This window comes from Solanum tuberosum, unplaced genomic scaffold (genome assembly GCF_000226075.1).
Source record: "Solanum tuberosum cultivar DM 1-3 516 R44 unplaced genomic scaffold, SolTub_3.0 scf00893, whole genome shotgun sequence".
Classification (NCBI taxonomy): domain Eukaryota; kingdom Viridiplantae; phylum Streptophyta; class Magnoliopsida; order Solanales; family Solanaceae; genus Solanum; species Solanum tuberosum.
This window is the reverse complement of record NW_006239792.1, coordinates 19,691-40,229: the sequence shown is the minus strand read 5'-3', so window position 1 is coordinate 40,229 and position 20,539 is coordinate 19,691. Positions and strand designations below refer to the sequence as shown.

At 35.0% G+C, this 20,539-nt stretch overlaps 2 protein-coding genes across 4 annotated transcripts; both read right to left on the bottom strand.

The window, feature by feature from the left end:
• Positions 1–2,449: 2,449 nt before the first annotated feature.
• LOC102592123 (uncharacterized) lies at positions 2,450–11,761 on the bottom strand. 2 transcript variants are annotated; one of them, XM_006367645.2, is made up of 17 exons: positions 11,570–11,761; positions 8,717–11,407; positions 8,497–8,625; positions 8,164–8,355; positions 8,038–8,093; positions 7,645–7,933; positions 7,396–7,465; positions 7,109–7,264; positions 6,111–6,224; positions 5,470–5,657; positions 5,139–5,351; positions 4,763–5,038; positions 4,498–4,645; positions 4,255–4,388; positions 3,330–3,416; positions 3,143–3,247; positions 2,450–3,036 (listed from the first exon to the last, which is right to left on the bottom strand). In XM_006367645.2, exons 2-16 carry the CDS (start codon positions 11,396–11,398, stop codon positions 3,161–3,163), a joined length of 4,821 nt encoding a protein of 1,606 aa, XP_006367707.1. In that variant the 5' UTR covers positions 11,399–11,407; positions 11,570–11,761; the 3' UTR covers positions 2,450–3,036; positions 3,143–3,160. The 2 variants fall into 2 exon arrangements, with proteins under 2 accessions (XP_006367707.1, XP_015161091.1); XM_015305605.1 differs by having other exon boundaries at positions 5,470–5,612.
• A 3,070-nt stretch (positions 11,762–14,831) lies between these two features.
• Positions 14,832–19,310, bottom strand: LOC102591791 (pentatricopeptide repeat-containing protein At1g74750-like). Of its 2 annotated transcripts, none has more exons than XM_015305603.1 (2): positions 19,237–19,310; positions 14,832–17,593 (listed from the first exon to the last, which is right to left on the bottom strand). In XM_015305603.1, exon 2 carries the CDS (start codon positions 17,588–17,590, stop codon positions 14,996–14,998), a length of 2,595 nt encoding a protein of 864 aa, XP_015161089.1. In that variant the 5' UTR covers positions 17,591–17,593; positions 19,237–19,310; the 3' UTR covers positions 14,832–14,995. The 2 variants fall into 2 exon arrangements, with proteins under 2 accessions (XP_015161089.1, XP_006367706.1); XM_006367644.2 differs by having other exon boundaries at positions 19,152–19,242.
• Positions 19,311–20,539: the final 1,229 nt, after the last annotated feature.

Sequence of the window (20,539 nt, the reverse complement as noted above, 5' to 3'; positions counted from 1 at the left end):
CAAAGGATAAGAGGTTATTTAAATAAAATTATACCCTTAAATTTAAAGATGAATAATTATAATGTCATAAAAATTAATTATACACCGAAATTGGAGAGGATTACATGCACATAATTTATTGTAAGAATTGAACTTAGTTATTTCCAGAATGGATAGAAGAATTTAGCCACTCTAATAAATATAAAAACAATAACACATGAAATAATTATAAAATATATGAAAATTGATTGATCTAGTGTATCAATATTTATTGGCATGCATAATCATTTAAATAAACAATTCGAAAATAATAAATATACCTTGAAATCATATGCTTCTCTACAATTTGCACAAGATTTTTTAATGTAACATTGACAATAACATTTTTGTGTATGACACATTTTGATGGAATATAGTTAATTACTTTTTGTTGGGATAAATAAGAAAAAAATTATATCTAAAAATAGATTTATTAAAAGTTAAGGATGAAATATTTTGTTATTGTACATTATTATTGTCATTTATAAAATACTAGTTGTGCATGAACAACTTGAAGTTTCTTGAGATAAACTTAAACTTCTGGTATGTTTTTTTTTTTTTAAAATAAAAAATACTAAAGTTAATTAAAAAAATATATACATTAAATATTTGAACTCCTTTTTTTCATAATAGTTTATAGTGTACTTAACTTCACATAATAATAATAATAATAATAATAATATCACTTATATTGAAAGACTTCCTTCAAGATGATAACTTGTTATAGTAATATGATTTTACACATTATCTTAGATATTGGTGTAAAAAAACTTTATTTACTTATGAAGACTTAAGTAATCTATCTCAAAATTCTGAAATATTTTTGTTGTTAAAATGTGTGATTCTTTCATTCTTTCTCTTTCTATTTTTTCTATATAGAATTTGTACCTTTTCACTTATACAAACTTAAATATTGCCCAAGTAAAAATAAAATAATAAATTTATCATTAAAATTTTTGAAGCTTCAAAATTTTAGGGTTTAAAGCAAAGTCTATTAATCTACCATTGAACTATTATTGCGAATTGCGATGAAGTAAAGTCATGTAGTTGCCATTTAAAAATACCCCAAAAAAGTTAAAGCATAAACAATTAGCTCAAAATATCTTATTAATTTGATGAGCGATTAGTATAATTAAAAATAAATTGATAAATTGATTTGTTAAGCATAGATATTCAATTGAATCACCCGATAACCAGAACCACAAGATTAAAATTTTGAATCCCCCTCTATAACTGTCACAAACACTTCTACTTCTGGTTGTCCACAAAGTACAAACTTACAAACTACACAAGTGCTCTCAAATAATAGCACTATTATTTTGTTAAATACATTGTCCTCCAAATCACTCTTTTGAGATTTAACATTATTGACAATCTTTTTAAAAATATATATAAAAAAAAAAAAAAAAGACATTGTTAGATGTTGATCATGCATGTAAAATTACATTTGTACGCAAAAATATAAAGTATTTCGTATTCCAAAAATATACACTCAAAGCGTACAATGAGAACTCCAATAAGAGTCGTATCAGAAATTTTGTGTACTAAAAAAAAGCTGTAATATATGTTTATACATTTTTCTCCTATAGAGGACTTTCCAAATTCAGATTTTGACAAAGAACGTTTATATGCATTTAAGCATTGGAAATTATAAGCCTTCTATCTGATAGAACTTTTTGGAGGTATTTCTCTTTTGTCTTAGAACTTAATCCTTCAAAATATGAGGAATATTAATTGATCAATCTTTTTAAATACGGGGAAAAGAATAAAAAAACTTCCATAATCATATCATAGCAAAAGAAAAGAAAGACCAACGACGGAGGCCATAAACGCAAGTAACTAGAAATAGTAAAATTAACTAATGGAAGGAGTGGAATATTTACTTAAATACGTCGAGAAAAGATGTTATTGCAATAAACTTGTGTCTTCAAAATTAATTAAAAAAATCATCTTCCAAAAATTTTTAAGATAATACACAACGAACAAACGGATCTACTATTTTGAGCATACAGTATAATACAAGGAGTTATGCATGTCAAATAGAGAAATAGGAAACCTGTTTTTTTTATATAAAAAAACGCAAACCTGCATAGTGAGTGAATACATTTAGCTATCAAGAAGGCAATTCAACACTTCACATAGATACAAAATTGATTTTGTTTATCCTATTTGTACGGTGTAATTTCCGACAAAGGAGATTCAATTGAACCCCCTTTCAACACACTTAGCACCTCCACTGATAGAAGGTGGAGTTGGAGACAGTTGAGGAAACAAATCTCAATTGTGAGGAAATAAGCAAGAGCCGATGACGACTGTACGCCACAAACTCAAAGGTGTAAGTGCAGAAGATACAGAAAGTGTGTGTGTGTGTGTGTTGGGGGGAACCTAGGACGCCAAGTACTCAATCAGCATTCAACAAGATGTTTTCCTCCTTGACAAACCAATAGCAATTTTTCTTTCATTTCATTGTAATCGTCTCATGCACAAAATCCCCATCAATTCTACAGAACTCAATTTACTTCCCACAAAGGGAGGTATTTGACTTACTATAGACTGTACCACTACTACGACAATTCATACAACTTCCTTACACTGAAAATGGATACAAGATGCAAATATCCTAGCATTTCCATTGTACAGAAGCAATATCACGTACAAGGTACATTGCTTCCATTGGAAAGTCAAAAGTTTCACTATACTCAACCATGCCACCTCATTGTAAGGATCCAATTTTTTTAGAGAATTGGCAGATGCAAAAACTTGTTTCTGCCAACAGTATATCCAGGTATATCAAGGCATCAGAACTATACTTGTTTTTCTATAATATGACGTCCTCCAATCATGAGACAGATCTATGAAAACTGTCTGCACACAACTGTGACTCCTTTTCTCTCTTCATCAAGACAACTTGTTTGTATACTACAACTAGGGTTTGTACACCTATATTTTCCAGAGTATGAATTTGCGACCTTTGTTGCTCCATCAATACAGAACATGCAGGTCAGATCAATGTGTTTGCTGCATGAATGAAAATACATGCTGATCACATATTTGGTGCAGTATAAGACAAGCATGTTTTATAAGCTAAACTTCATTTGAAGCTTCAGATATAAAAAAGAGTTACCATCTTTTCCGAGTCAAACTACTTTACAGCTTCAAAGAAAAGGACTTGTGGTTGCAAATGCCCTCTTTCACACATAACAAGAACATCATCCCAGCTACCAATTACCTGAAATATCAAATATCCGTAATTTACAAAAAAAACTTTAAATAATAACAAGACAAACTGAAGAATGAGAAAAAACTTTTACCTTCACAGTTTTGTCGTCATACATAACCCACTGCCCATGATCCCAATTGTAGGCAAAACAGTGATAATGCTGCCCATAATAGCAAACCTGAATAAATATCAAGCAATAAATTAAGCCACTTTTTTGATAAATCCAAGATCAAACTTAAACCTTCACCAACACCCAAACCAAGGGTGTGGTTTTGGTGGTCAATGAATTGGGTGCGAACCTTGGAGAACAAGGTTCAAAACCTAATAGAGAAAAAAAATCTAGGTGATTTCTTTCCATCTACCTAAGTCTTAGTAGGAAAAGTTACCCGATATCTGTGTTGGCGGAAGACAGTAGGTACCCAATAAAATAGTCGAGGGGCATGCCAGCTAGCCCAGACATCAACAACAACATACCCAGTTGTAATCCCACAAAGTGGGGTCTGGGGAGGGTAGAATGTACGCTGACCTTCACCCTACCTTTGTAGGAGCATACATCCAGACCCCATCATAAAAAAAAAAAGAGGAAGAAAATTTAAACCACCAATGACAGTATCAAACTTAAGATGGTTTCCCGCTAGCAACAATATCAAAAGTCTTATAGTGTCATGCTGGCAAGGCCTACTATTTGCTCAAGTCTTATTTATCATCTCTAATCTTGTTAGATATTTGTACATTAGTAGAAAATATAAAGAACTTCTAGTGATAGAGGACGTAGATGATTGAATATTAGATGCAATGGGTTCCAAATTAAAATTTTACTGGGTAAATGTTTAGCAGAAATAGAAAAATAACTTGTCATGGACCAAGAAAATCACAAAAAATTGTGTAATCAAATGATGAGACCAAGAATATGAAAATACTAGTGATGTGATGAATTGATACTGGATACTATCAGCATGTAAAATCAAACGTTTGTTTTTCCAGAAAACAATGAAAAAGAGTCAGAAAAGGTTTACCATTGAAATCAAGCAATGTTTGTTTTTAGGAGCTAGACCATGATATAGTACACCTATGTCCACCTCAGTAGAAAGAGCTGATAATGTTGCTGTTATGTCACCTACACTCTCACAAGTATTTTGCCAGCCTAAAACTGCAGGAAAAGAAATAGAAAGGGAAACTGAGGACCACGTGATGATTTTCTTGAGATATAAATCACCCACGACAGAAAAAAGAAAGGAAAATTCGAAGACCATCGATACCTGTTGTAAACACATGCGGTGGAGTAGAGAGAATATGATGGATGTAGTTAAGCTTCCCACATCCACCAACCTCAGAATTACAAGACAACTGATGGTTCATCTCAACAAGATTCAGAAGCGCATCAAAGGAGCTTTCTGGGGACACAACCTGAATGGAAAGGACATGAAACTTAAACAGGAGATACTTTATAGATGGACCTCATAAGATTACTATGCTGAACAGAGATATTAAAGTGTCATCACTGAATTGTTTTGAAGAACATGCCTTGATTGTACGGAGGGCACTGGCATTAATATTGTGAAAGAAAGATGTATACTTCAGATGTCTGGACTCCAATCCACAATTGTAGCAAACCATTTGTTCAAATGTGTCCATCCCGAAAAGAGAATGTACAATACAAGCACCATTTGAACAATCCCACGTGCCCATGCAGCTACTATCTGCAGATTCAGTATCAGAAATACCTGAAGCTGATGTAAACGACCGATGTAGAGAATCAAATATAACACCCAGCACTTCAGATGCATCATTCATCTGACCCTGTAAATCAATACAACGCTAATTATAATTTAAGCCAGTTATTTTAAGTAGGTGGACTCCTACACAAATATGGGGGGAGTTGATACAGTTTCGGATTTACCTCCTGGAAAAAATTACTATCAGGATACAGGTTGCTGAGGGAAATTCTCAAAGAAGTAGGATCAACCGTCTTTCTGCATGTTTCAGTTGAAGCAGTGCTCAAAGCAGTAAATATGTCGTACAAAGCACATATCGCACATGGATCACCAACATGAACATGTTCGGATGATGTTCTCAGGAATTCATCTCGAAATCTTCTTACATGCCACAACGACTAAAGAAACACAAGAAGATATTTCTCAGAGCATGCTCCACGTGAAAATACAGTAAGAATATATAAGTGAACTCACTCCTATGATTGAAAAACAGGGTACGTCCCAGTGAACACAAACCTGTATGATGACATTAAGAAAGCAATTATATTCCCCAACTTCATTCTTTAGCCCAGTGCCATATGCATCCATTTTATTTACATCTTCAAAACTATTTGCATTGCCCAAAGTCCCAGCCTTGGGAAACACCTTTTGTTCGTTCCCTGGACTAGGCAGCAAAGGCAACTTCTTATGTGCATGGAACATGTCTAGCATTATGAAAAAGGTATAGAAAAGAATGAGAATGAGGGCAGAACACTATAACAAGTGGAGGAACAATTAAATTACTACTCTATACTTGTGCAGACTCCAACTACAGTGAAACAGTTTCAATAAGTTTGAATGAGATCTCGACTAGCAAGAGAGGTACACATTGAGGTTGTTAAAATTTTCAAGCCAACTGAAGGAAATATAAACAAACAATTCTCTGCCCATAGCATGTCATTTTCTTCATCAAAATTCATTACATTTTAAGAAGATTTTACACTTTATATTAATATTTCTAGAAGATTTTACATTGACAGTAGATAATGAAAAATAGAAGGTACATCAGGCATTTGTTCTGATTACTTTTACAAGTGGTAAACAATATACAGAACCGCCTAAACTAATAAGCACTTTAGGAGAGTCAGTGACAGGAAAAGAAAGATAAATGTGCATACCAAGGCTTTGCCGAACAGCCTTCTGAAGGTCAGCTTGGAACCTCCCTTCATCATCATCCTCCACATGTAGCTGTCTCAATGTCTTTGTTCCACTATCTGCTGGAACACTATTTCCTAGTATTGATATCAAAGGTAGATCAACTCAGAGAAGGCATCATATTTAATTGTTTATAAACAGAATTCACAAGGTAACATAAATAACAAAACTACAAGGATAAGGAAAAGCAGCTATCGTTGCCCAGCAGCTTGGCTTTTCATTTATTGGGTAAAGGTGGAGGAAGTAAAAGGGAATAGGATCTAATCTTTAGTTGGCTCCAAATTGACTCGTAACTCCACAATTTTCTTTTGCCAATAGCAGATACAATTGGATCAAACTTTGTCCCACTGTTTAGATATATAAACATGCCAGCTTGAAGATATAACTACGCAATACCAAAGCTTCACTGTGATAACAGTGAAAGAAAAACGAATTGCTCCTCTAAACCTCTGACAAAATGGAAAGAGACAAGGTTCATTGAGGACTAACTTGATGGTAATTTCTTTGTCTCAAAGATGCAAATACAAATATACGGTTATCAAAACGAAAGCAACACTAAGCTTTGAGCTCTTCAGATCAACTAGCAAGTGCCAGCTTTAGACATCCATACAACTGTTAATAACTAGCCAATATACTCCAACTAAATTGAAATAAGCATGCTCCTGAAATATAACGTGTATTTCAACTTTATCATTTGGTTCCTCCTTCCTCAGGGCTTGGATCTGGTTGTCTCATAAAGAAAACACTACTACTAGACATGGATATATTGCTCGTTAGGAATCCACCATCTTCTGCCCAAGATAGCAGGTGAGACAAATATTCACACGAAAAATTCGCAAAAAAATACAGTATACATAATAAAATAAGGCCAAAAAGAATATAAATTAGAAAATGCTGGTATTTCTTCAGGGCCAGCAAATCAAGGCACTACAGAATAGTTAAGCAAACAATTGCAACTCACCATGTGAAGAATGCAGAGCTCTTGGTTCACCAACTTCAGTATTTTCCTTTTCATCAGAAGCAGATGGAAAATTCCCATCATTAAGCTTAGAATCGTTCTGGCATCCTCTCCTTCCAGAGCGTCGAGTAGTTACCAGAGTACTCTCATCCACACTTACTTCATTTGACAGTCATGAATAAGAGCAATGGTAGAGTACATAATCAGGTGAGATAGTCACTGGCACTGTATCGCCAAGGGATTTATTTAGCTAGCAAAAAATCTTCCTGACATTGAAACAAAGGCCATACCAGTTTTGTGTGTCATTCCTTCAGCATTGATTTTTGAAAGACTTCGTGAACTGTCCGGAAATTTGTTCATCTACATTAAGCATTCCAAAATTTGCATGAGATATGTTTACAATTGACTAGTTCAGTCTAAAATTTAGAGAAGCATATCATTCAAAAGTAACACCATCAACATTTATTGACTTCCTTTGTACAGAATAGAATGGGAAAACTCTCACAAAAATAGGAGAATCCAAGCATAAGAGTATTGACCTTCTTACTACTCTTCAATTGCTCATCACTGCACTTTGAGCAAGTTTCAGACTTCATAACTGTATCAATACTCCCTAAACATGTTTTTGCAGTTCTCTTAGTTTGCTCGGCCAGATGCTTCAGTTTAGCGTCATTCTCCATTTGTCTTTGATATTCCAAAGTTTCTTCAAGCTTTCTTTCCTCAGCTTCGAGTTCAATAGTACGTCTATACTCCTGTTCATTCAAGGAATCACCATTTCCAGCAGTTTTATCACCTTGATTCTCGCCACCATGAGTAACTGCAAATGAGCTGCAACAGCAAAGTTATTTGCTGATATTAAAGATAATCATGACTTCTACATAACATGGTGTTTCAAGCTTATGGAGAAAGCATTTCTTTGGGAAAAGACGTACACATCTTCCATAGTCTGATATCGAAGCAAATGCAGTTCGTTGCTGCCACTAGTCGGCTGCAAATAAGAGTGAACTGATTACTTCCCAACTCAAACACACTAACATTTGCATCAGAAAAAGTCTAACCTTTGAACCCTTGGCTTTCCGATACTCTTTGCTTTTTTTCTTATCTTTAATTTTCTCATGTGTATGCTTAGAACAACCATTGCCTCCACCAGAACTATTCTTGGAATCATGAGCAAGTTCAGCCAAAAGTGCTTCACTGGCAGCATCAGACTTCTTGGTAGCATCCTTCTCAGCCAGATCCTCCAGATGTGCCTAAAGAAAGAAAAGACAATCATCATCATAAAAGAATAGTACAACAGAGGTAAATGGTAGTATGAAGGAAGAGAGAAATAGCAGTAAAAGATCCCAGAAGCAATAATTGAACTATCACAAAAGTAGATGCTAAGTAGGCACCCGGATATATGATTTCAACAGAGTCACTAAAATCCTCCGGTGATCCTGGGCACATGCATGCTCAATATCTACTCTCAGCTGCTGCATCCCAGCAACCACTCGCATGATTCGAGCATCTACTTTACTCAGCTGAATTCAAGAAATTGTAGAGAAGGAAACGATTAAACCAAAAACAGAAAATAATAATAATACAGCATTAAACCATAGCTGATGCACCAACCTCAATAGAGACACGTTCCTTCTGTCTCTGTAGTGCAACTTCCACACAAGAGTCCACTTGATGAAGGTAGTCCTTCAGTCTCCAGTCATCCTCTTTACTAGATTTGATGTCACATAGTTGAGATGTTCCACCACTATAAGTTTCCTCAAAACCAAACCAATTGGCATTGAGAGACTCTGCTTCCTTCAGAACATTTGATATAGCATTCAACTCAAGCCTATAGGCGATAACTGTAACATCATTGTCACTTTCTATGAGATCTTCTCGCCGCTTCCGCAAAAGAGAATCATAACTTCGTCCGACAATTTCAGTTCCATGATCTCTTCTCCTACCCTCTTTTAAACAAATTACTTCAATTGCCAGCAGTGCTTCCTCATAATTTAAATGTTCAATTTTTCTCTCACATAAACATTGCAGGTCATAAAACTCCTTCTCAAGCTCAAGAAAACGAAAAATTTCTATATCTTGTTGTGCTTTCTCTTCTCTTGCACATGTCCAGGATGCCAATTGTTCTACACTTGATGAATCAGTGAATATCCAGGACAAAAATGCCTCTGGATCAAGTTCAGCCTCATTCTGGTACTGATTACTAGACAAAACATATGCAGTTCTGTCAATAGAAATTATATCTGGACATGTGCTTCGAGCAAGATTGCACGGCAGGAAACGTTCATCAAACAATAAACATGAACCATCTTCACTGACAATTAATTTCTCCAGATCGTCAAATCCTTGACTAGCATTGCTTGCTCCATCTCGAGAACTAGTTTTCTCGGAATACCTACCTAAGCCACAAGAATACGAAAGATCTTGCAGAAACTTTAGCACATTTTTTAGTTCCTCGGCACCTAGAAAGCATATACATAAGGGAGTTTGATCAACATTGTAGCTAAGAAGCTGAGAGCCAAAAGCAAGACCCTGAAGCTCTTCCACTGCAAAATCAATAACCTTGCTGAGGTGACTTGAAGCAAGATATTTACTTTCAATAAGCGTCTGGAATACAGCAGAAATTCTTTCAAGAAGATTTGCTCGGTCGGGATCATCAGATAGTGGCCACTTGTCAGGAAGGAAACCATTCTTAGTACCATAATTCCTATCACAATCCATCAACTCAATGTCTGAGATCTTATCATGTACTCTGCTTTCAACTGTATCACTGTTAGGTATATCCCCAAATTTCTTATTTCTAAGTGATGAATCCAATTTGTCTTCATTGCAGAAAACCTCAGAAAAGCCATACTTAGACTCTTCTGTGTTATCTCTTTGGTGCTTTTCATCAAGAAAACCCTGTTCTTGAGATCTTGATTGTTTATCAAGCATCTTCGCAGCCGCACAACCATCTAAGGGTTCCCAGGAACAGTTCAGAAGCATCTCAGCCCACTCGTTCTCCACATTCTGAGGCAATACGGACTGCAATTTAGGATGCAAAGTTCCAATGTGCTCATGCACAACATGATAGTTGTGTGATACAGAGTCAGTAATTTTTTTGTTGCAGCGATAACATGTCCAAAACTTCCAATCTTTATTGGTTTCATATAATGATAGAGCCTCAGATAGCACTTCAATAGCCAATCCGTCTTTTGACGCACTTAAATGAGCCTTAAGATCTGAAATTTTAATTCTAAGCAACTCTTTCTTCTTATCCAAAGTCAAGGAGTTCCAATAAGACTGCACCCTATCCCTTCTCTCTGTGGAAGACGAGTTTTTCCTTGCATTTCTGCTTTTCCTCCTCTCACCAATTCTCTGCGCTGATCCTGTTGTCAGATCCAGAGCTTTATCTCCATCTTTGTGCGTTTGGACTGTTTCAGACTTCTTTTGCAACAGCCTTGCAGCAGCCACTCGGACCTCAATCTCCTTCCTCCTCTCTTCAGGCATCTTAGTCACCTTTTTAATCTCAATTGGCCTTCTTGCTTGAACCAACCTCATCTCCATTGGGTCCTCTGGCACCCTCCTAATCGGGATCAACCTGATTTTTTCCTCACCATTGCCTATTTGATTCACCCAAGCAGAAATGGATGCAAAGTTCGACTTCTGAATTAAACTTTGGAGTTCAATCCGTACATGGTCAATCCGAGCATTAGGAGTCTCATCCTTCTGTTGACTTTCCTCCTGTAAGTTCTGTTTTGCAGGATCTATGGGGTTCTCAATTGCCAATGCCTTCTCACACTCCTGCACAACTTCCTCATATTCCTTCCCCTCATTTGCAGCCTCATACAACAAACTAGCATAGAAATGTGCAAACTCAATCGAATTTGGAGACAGTGATACAGCTTTCCTAGCACTCTCAATGGCATTCTTCAAATGTCTATGTTTAGCATTGGGATCATCAATCATGGAGGCCATTTTAGCACAAACAGAGCCCTGGACACGATGAATAAGAGGTGCATGAGGCGAGTTTTCATGCTTGCTTGCCAATTCCTTTATCAATCTTAGGGCTTTGGTATGGTTCCCCCTGCGCAGGGATGATAGGACACGCTCGCATCCAAGCTTTATTGAAGCTGATAAGGCATTCGTTTCACCTTCAACAACAGCCGAAGTGTCATTTTTTCTCGAAAGTTTCTTCTGAACTGATGTACACACTGAAACTAGGTTTTGTTCCGATTCAAGCAACGGAATCGCCGCATCTTCGGTGACAGCCGACTGTTTGGGACGAGGAGCGACTGTCCGCTTCTTGTGCACCATCAATGTATTCTATAACAATTCAACCGTATGCATAAATGTATCTCATGCGCCTAAACAAGTATAACAAGGCATATTTATCTATCTATACAGAAATTCTATCTCAAATTGAACAGATATATATATATGTAAATGTATATGTATACAAAACAGAAAGCGATAACAGAAACTTACTGGCGAAGCACAAAACGTCGGAATCGGAATGAGAATTAGCTATCTACCGGCGATGAAGTACAGAGTCAGAGAGTATCTCTGTTTCTCTATACTACTAAGTACTAACGAACAAAAAGGGGGAAGAAGAGGGGATTTTAGCAGCGTGAGGGGCGAGAACTGGAAAGTTGTGTCCTGACTAATCAGCAACTTTTCAGTCTTTCTTGGCATGAGGAGAAAATGGAGATTTTGTTATTTATTAGTACTTGCCAGCATGGATTATGGCAATCACAACTCTTTGACTAATGAAAATAGGAATTATGAGAAAATTAATTAAGAGATACAGTATCTATTTGGTCATCTAATTAATTATTTAAATACTCTACATTTGCCTTATTTCCTTTATTTATCTACATAATATATATTCATTCTTTATTAACCTCTTCAATTATAACTTACTTCACATTTTTAACTTACATATAAATAAAAGGTGAGTTTGAACATGAACTTTCTAAGCAACAAAATATGTTAATCTGAAATTACGTAAGAAGCTTTAAAATTAATGAGATTCTTAAGGTTTTTATATAATCCTTCTTTTTTTGGTTTCAAATTCTCTAAAAATAATGTTAAATATATTGTTTAAACATAATTATACACTGCTTATATTTAGTACTATACAATGTATACTACTTTTGATATAACTGATAGATATTGTGTTCATCTCCTTGTTTACTTATAAATAAAAAAAATTTAAATACATATGAAGGTGTATATGTGATGGATATACATCATACAAAATTTTAAAATAAAAAATGAAGAGGATTCTACCGAAGTTGAGAAAAGAAGTTTTTTTAAAAAAAAAAAAAAAAACAGTGAAAGAGGTTTAGCTTCATGAATTTTAACGTGAACATGTGTTGGCTTAATGTAGATGTAAAAATTTTACAGGCTATGATTACTATAAATTATTTATTTTATGGGAAACTATACCAAAAAATCATGTTAAGAGCATTCGAAATGAGTTAGGTAATTTACAAATTTAAATTAGTCGGGTTTTAATGCGTGAGATAATAGACATAAAAAAAATTAAAAATAAAAATTGAATTACTTATGATTAGGGATGTCAAAAGAATATGAAAAACCGCTCAAACTGATTTATGCTATTTTTTCAATAAAATCGTGGACTTTTATTTAAGTGTATAACCGTCCCGAACGATTGGGATGGTCTTTTTAATGAACAACTTTCACATATAGCAAATATAAAAATCATATTTATATGTTATAACTATAGTTTGCATAATTGCGCTTCATAGCAAAATTTATGTTAGCTATGGAGCTTTTGATTTGTATAATTCGCTAGATACATCAAATTTTATATAAATTGTTCAGTTTTGTATATATTCATTTATACATTGTAATTTGTATAATAAGATTTGTATTTGTATAATTATAAGTGTATAGGACAAAATATATGTATTGTATAATTATAAGTGTATAGGACAAAATATATGTATTGTATAATTATAAGTGTATAGGACAAAATATATGTATTGTATAATTATAAGTGTATAGGACAAAATATATGTATTGTATAATTATAAGTGTATAGGCGAAATATATGTATTTGTATATATACACTTTTCTCTCGCTTTTATACAAACACAAACGCATTTTATATATTTTATACATTTGTATATCAAATGGGTAATTGTATACTGAAAATAGCTAATTGTATACCGAATCAGATGACAAAAAAATGGAATGTTTGCTGCGAATTACAAATAAAATCAACTATGGCTATAACGTTTAATTTGAATTAATAGTTTGCTATTTCATACAATTTTTTCCTTTTTTTTAATTTATGAAAAAAAAAATCCCGAATCGAACCGAATAACCTTACATGTAAATATATTTTATATATTAACAGTATGTTAAATTTAATATAATATATTTTATAACATTTTTCAAATATAAATATAACCTAAGTCCTAGGCCTCTAGTTAGTGACTATATAACTTTGAGTCTTTATTCTTTAATTAGCCTTTACTTAATTAGGTTTAAAATTAAAAAGTACTGTAATAGATACTCAATCAAACAATACAACAATACCTATGCAAACACTTCCATTAAATATTTAAGATCAAACAATATGACAACAAGGTTTTACATTCTTGTCTTCTTGGTGAAGAATTAAAGTGTTACTTCAAGAACATATTTGTGAAAGAAGTATTTTAATAGTAGTATATTTTGAGATGATATTTTAAAAGTAAAAAAAATGAAAATTAACCGAACCGTACCGATATGAAAGAGAAACCGATATGATTGAAATGATTTAAAAAATCTAATTTTAACATATTATAAAATACCCGTAAAATTAGGACGATATAACTTTTAAAAAATAACCGACCGAACCCCTTGCTTGTGATTAATTGACAAAAGTCTAATAAATTAGGGACTAGTTTTTTCTGTTAAAATACAATTTTGTTTTTACTTTCTTATATCGGTTGAAATATATGTTTGCATCTTTCAGCAATGACACAAAAATAGGAAATTTACTAGTAGTTGTTTTTCCGACTTTGGTCGACCTTTTGTCCAATTAGAAAAAAACACCAAAATTCATCTGACAACGAAATTGGTAGTAATAATACTTCGCAGACATGCAGAATATTCTAGGAATTATGCCTTGTCCATAACACTCATCAAAGCTGATTTGGTTGTCTTCCTGTAATTCCTCAATTTCACTTTTATTGATCTCATACTGGTACTTTCAACTCACTAAAGTTACATTTTAAACGTATACTAATGATCATTCTGAACTCACTATAAATTCTGAATTTGCCATAAAAAAGAAGTTGTTTTTCATTCTCAGTGAGCACCAAGGGAGTCATGAAGTGGAGTAAGCCTAGTAAAAACTACTCTTAACTAAGCTTCAATCAGACTACAAGACAATGAATGGAGGGAGTACTAAAATAAGCAATGGAGGTCAATCACAATGGCCTAGTAGTGAGTTCTGAAGGCTTCGGATGACACAAGCTGCATCAACTAAGTGCCTTACATAATACAACATGAACAGAATTCTTCTAAAAGATCATGCAGCCTTGAGAGTTGGAACAAGTAAAGCAGAACAGAATACAATTGAAGGAAAATACCGAAGCTGAAGTGGAGCACCTGTCAATGGTACGTAATACAGAAAGCAGGGGCTACTTCCTTCTTTTGGTTGATCAGAAGTACCACGTCCTTCTAAGCAGGAGACACGATCTTACTCCTAATTTCAGGTCAGACTCAAACAAATAGAATCCGGAATATGAGATTAGTAAGAAAAAACATAATTAGGATAACTAACTGAAATCCATATGAGCTGCACATAATTAAGTACATTCTAATTCCTGAGGAAGCCAGTTCCTCTTCAATGACAAAATTGTGATTTATGCTAGAAATTCTTGATACCAAACACTAAAGCAAATGCATCCTCTCGACATAAGGCTGGACCAACCATCTACTGAGAGGCTCCCCACAGCCCACAAAGCACCCTGAATTCCCATTCTGAGCAAGAAATGGGAAGCCGAACATGTTAAGCAACTCCTGTACTGCTTGCCTCACCATAGAGGATCCAGTCACACGACTCCTACGGCCCCATCCTGTCACAATATCAATGCGGCTTGGACGGATTCCCGAGATAAGCATCTGTCGGCGGAACCAGGCAAGTGTTCTTGACAGTGCGATGATCGCAGTTCCATCTGACATTACATGGAGGTTTATAAGCCAATATGAGGAGCTTTTCTCTCTAACTGCATCAGGGTAGACATTCTTGTCCGCTGCCACCTCCCAGACAGATCCAGCTTCCTCCTTGAGTCCTGATTTGTGCAGAAAATCAACAACTGAATCAACAAGACCCCTTTTACTCTCTCTGTCCTCACTATGCATCAGATCCAAAAAGGTGCCCACATGATCCCTCACATTTTGCCCATCGGGTCCTGCTGCTGGCATGGTCAGAAGGAATGTGTGTGCTGGGTGACGTGTGATTGCCATCAGCTCACAACAAAATGACATGTCAAAGGATGTTTGAGCTTCTGTGCAGCAACTGAGGAGCAAGGTATAAGTTTGCAGAGAAGGGTTTAGACCCAATTCAAGCATGCTTTGAAGCAAGTTGTACGCATCAGGCAACCGGTGAACTCTAAGGAAAGCACTGAGCAGAGAATTGCAAGTAGGCACATTGGGGCATAAACCTGCATTAATCATCGCATGATACCAGTTCCAAGCCTTTTCTACATTCCCAGCCTTTCCCCATAAGTCCACTAGTAGACCATATACAGGTTCATCAGGTACCCAATTCTTCCTTTTCATCTCTGTAAAAACTGCCTCAGCTTCCTCCAGATAGCCACAATGGCCAAGCACCTCCATCACAATACTGTATGTCACCTTGTCTGGCTCAAATCCAGCATTCTGCATGTCTCGATATAATTGTAATGCACTAGAATAGTTCCTTGCTTTTGCATGCAATGCAATCATAATGTTGTAGGTTACCAAGTTTGGTACACAGCCCTGATTAACCATCTCACAGAACAGTTTGTGCGCAGCAGCTAAGTGGCCTGCTTTTCCAAGGCAATTAATAATGACACTGTAGGTGAAAGTGTCTGGAGAGAGCCCAGCATCTTGCATCCTTTCATACAAGTCCATGGCAACATCAAGGTAACCAGCTTTTGCATGGATGTCAATTAGAGTACAATAGGTTACACGGTCAGGTTCAACTCTAGCTTCCTGCATTTGACTAAAGACATGTAATGCTTCACGCAAGTAGTTTGCTCTGCCGTAACTGTGAATGAGACGGTTATATGTCACTACATTTGGTTGGCACCCATCTTTGACCATCTGCTCAAGCAACTTGTTAATTGCCCCAAACTGCCTAGCACGTCCCAGGATGCCAACCATGGTGGTATAGGTGTGTCCGTCATGTTTAAATCCTGGTTGCTGCTTCAACCAGTAGAAAAAGCCAAGAGCAACTGCATGATCATGGATCTGCTTAAGAACTTGGTTTGCTTGGTATGGATCTAATAAATAGTTGAGTTCACGAAGAGCATTTTCCGTCTCAGGACTCCAATTTAACTGTTGTATAATGCGAGAAACTGTTCCAACAACATGACTACTATTAGAGAACTGCCTGACCATTACTCCTGCATTTTGCAACTTTGTTGCTCGTTGTGGCCTGCTGAAACCTTCAGGAATCTCATGCTTAAGCTTTCCTTCAGAGCCACGCACATTTGTCATGTTACGATTTGGATATGTTCTGGGCTTTGGAGGCATTGTCCTCCTCCGGTCACAAGAATCTGGGATAACACCATGGGTCTCCACTTCCCCAACACCATTGTTCGAAACAGGATTCCTGCCTCTGACTGAATTACATTTATCACCTTTGTTTTTTGTGTAATTCGAATTATGTGCAAGGGTTGACGTTACAGGTGTATCAGTAGAAGCTTTTCCTTGAAGTTTGTCATTTCTGGAGGTCTTTATATTTGATGGTCTCACATTGGATACAGGCTTTGTACGATCCACCACACAGTTGTTGGATGAGCTAAGCACTTCGCTTCCATCTAACATAGGTATCTTATAGTTTACCACATCAGATAAAAAACTGACTGCTGCAATACCTGCCCGGACAAACTGGTCTGAGATGGGAGGTGAGGACTGTACAGTTATCTCGGCATCAATGTTACCATATTTAACAGAGTCTACCCGCCCAGACAAGGTAGATACTGGTATGGCCTGCGGCCTAGAAACTGGAGAGTCTAAAGTCTCATTTTTTTTGGAGCTCACAACCTTTACAGCATCTCCAGATAATAAGGCACCAACCCCTACAGAGGATTTTGACACTAGGTTGGATGATATTTGTGGATGTCGAACGTCATTTCTAGTCTGCGGCCTTTTTGAAATACAAGTGTCATCTTCTGAACAAGTGCAGGAACTTCCATCTCCTGCACTACATCGTGATCCACCTAGAAAAAAAGACCTAGCTGACTGGGAGAGTGTGCCGAGCTGCTTTGCCCGAAGCATAGTCTGCAAGTTAAATTGTAAAAGCCAGGGAAAAAAAGATCTTTAGACCTTAAACATGATTGAAATATAATGAAAATGCCATAAGATGCTCCAGGATCTTCAAGGCAGCAGAGCAAGTCATAAATGAATTAGGAATCACCAAATTATTTGCTTAGCCAGTCAAGTGTTCATCATGGCATAGAGAAGTATAATACAAGGCAAAAGTATGCATTCAACCAATGCTGCATATTAACTTATGTTTCTACATGAAATTCATAAATTGACGACTTTTTTTGGAAATATCATTCAACTCCTATGACTATTTCTTGGTTGCCTACTTTAGTTAATGGCACATGATAAATTATCATTTGGACACTTGGCTTAGCAGACTATGTCATCATAAAATCTAAAATAAGCATGTCCAGAACAGCAATCATTGACTCATACACATGACTAGACAATATCAGTATTCATCACCCATCAAAGGTATCACAACATTAATCATCACATATTCCACTCATTAACCAAGGGAATGCCTCCTTCTTATTGTTGAGCATGACCAGCATGATTGCAGTGGGGACTTCCAAAGGAGAAGACAAAAGATAGAGAGGTTGAAATACAGCAACTCATAATATCTAGGACTAAAAATAGAGTTGGGAAGCTCCAAAATTATGACCTACTTATAATAATTACAGGATAGGTACTAGAAAAAAAGAATGCTCAATCACAGCACTATGAGTCAATGATGAGCTAAACTTACACTGTCATAGGCTTGTAGTATGTTAACAAGCTCAAGCACATCTTGTTTTCTACGGAAAGGACAAGAGGATTGAACTCAAAGAAATTTAAAAAACTTCGACAAACCCTTAATAGATTTATCAATTAAAAGCATTTTCAAAAAACTAAATATATCAATCAAAAGCTATTTCAGAAAACCATAGACAAAGACTAATATATACTACCACCTACAAATTCATGTTTGTTTAACAAGAACACACCCAGGCCCTAATTAGCACTGTAAAACCTAGTGACTAGAGTCTAATGTTCGAAAGTCCTGGATGTTTAATAACACATACTAGAAGAAATTACAAGGATTTTTTTTTCTCATTTCCAGAAAAAAAAAAATTGGGGTAAAATATGAAAAAAGAAAGTTAAGAAGTCAAAAACATATGACAGAAGTCTGAATAACTACATGTTTTACATAAACAAACATTTGATACATTTTGTACTAGTAAACTAAATCCATGGTAAATAACCCTTTTCACCAAGACGAAATTTTGCAATAAAATTGGTTCCCTCCATTTACAGGAAAAGTAAAGAACAACAAAAATGGACAAAAAGGTCCAATCTTTATCAGATTCAGCAAAAATAAAACAACCCCACATTCCAATTCATCAACACCATTCTCTCAACAGAAATTCAAGAAAAAACAGAGCTAACAACAGCAAACACTAAGATCAAACAGCAACTCACATTACAGAACAACTCAAGAAACACAATCATTGACTAGTGATTCAGAGCTAAAAACTAAAAACAGATAACAGAAGAAAAAAAGATTCAAAGGAAAGAGAGAATAGAATACCTGGGAATTGGTAGACGCGGCTTCAGAGCCACCAAAAGAATGAAAAGGAAAACAAAAGTAAAAGAGGAAAAATAATAATACTCACTTCACAGAGGAAAGGGTTAAAGAGGACGGCTCTTTTTGGCGTCAGCTTTATATTGAGTTTCCAAGCAATTTGGCGAAACGAGTACAATGACTGTTAAGGACTATATTTATTTTCTCTGATATTCACTTCATCCACGTGTTCTTTAAAAATATCACATTTTATTTTTAGTTTTATTTTCTTTTAATCTTTTCGTTTTACTCTGATTAATCTCCTATATTTATGATTATTTCACTTTGGTGAGTACATTATTCTAGGAAGTTCTCGTTATTTATTTACTAGGTTATGACTTGGTAATTAGATTTTTAAGCCTTTTCTAGACATAAGTTTTGAAAAAAAAATAGTACATTGTCTTTTTTATTATTGTGAATTGACAAACTATTTTTTTCTTACTCTCATAATTTAGTTTTAGTTTAGTTGGCGATTCAAATTTTATAAATAAATTTTCTTGGTCATATTGAGGATTATTGAATTAATCATTTAAGGGATTGCTTGGTCTAAAATATACATATATAAAAAGTAAAACACATAGATATGTTTTTGATATCTAAGCTTTTCAATTTTTAGTGCGCAAGTAAGCACTTACACTTATATAAAACTGAATAAGTAGATACATATGTTCTATATGTCATAATACACATAGGACGACATGTAAGACATAAAATTGTCAGGTAGGACAAATGTTTTTATTTATACAATTTTAAATATTTTTTTATGCACATCCAAAATTAAAGATCATAATTATCCGCTAAAGCTAGTTAAGAATTATGTTTATTTATTATTAAAAAAAAAATATTGTGCAGTAAGTAGTCAGGTTTTTACTGATTTTGTTACCATAAATAAGTGGGATCCATATGACACTGCTTGCGAAACATGTCTTGGCCTTCAAGAAAGTCTTCTCTTCTTTTTTTTTGGAAAGGTCAAACACGGTAAATTATTTTATTAACAATAACATCTTTTTCTTTTTCGTTTTGCTCTTCTGGCCCTGCTTAATGCTCATGTGTTCTATTTTCGACCCATAACTTTTGATTTTGTTCTTTCTGGACCCAAAAACCTTGTAAGAAACGGTCACTTACTCACTTGAAACGCTCTGGTCATATATTGTGTTGGCTTTGAGATATATCGATCCATAAATATAAAATTATTATGATAAATAAAGATGTTAAAAGGATATGGGGTAGACCTAAATTATATGAGAGAAAAATTTTCATGTAAGATTTATAAATTAATTCGTGAAATCAATGCATACTCAGTTAAACATAGGCTACAATAGAAGAATTAAGAAAATTTATATAGGTGATATCTA

Excerpts from the sequence above, each read along its gene's own strand:
- LOC102592123 (XM_006367645.2), bottom strand. The coding sequence starts at position 11,398 with ATGGTGCACAAGAAGCGGACAGTCGCTCCTCGTCCCAAACAGTCGGCT. Across the intron at positions 8,626-8,716 it reads AGGAACGTGTCTCTATTGAG|CTGAGTAAAGTAGATGCTCG; the intron begins GTTGGTGCATCA and ends TCTTGAATTCAG. Across the intron at positions 7,466-7,644 it reads AATTGAAGAGTAGTAAGAAG|ATGAACAAATTTCCGGACAG; the intron begins GTCAATACTCTT and ends TGCTTAATGTAG.
- LOC102591791 (XM_015305603.1), bottom strand. The coding sequence starts at position 17,590 with ATGCTTCGGGCAAAGCAGCTCGGCACACTCTCCCAGTCAGCTAGGTCT.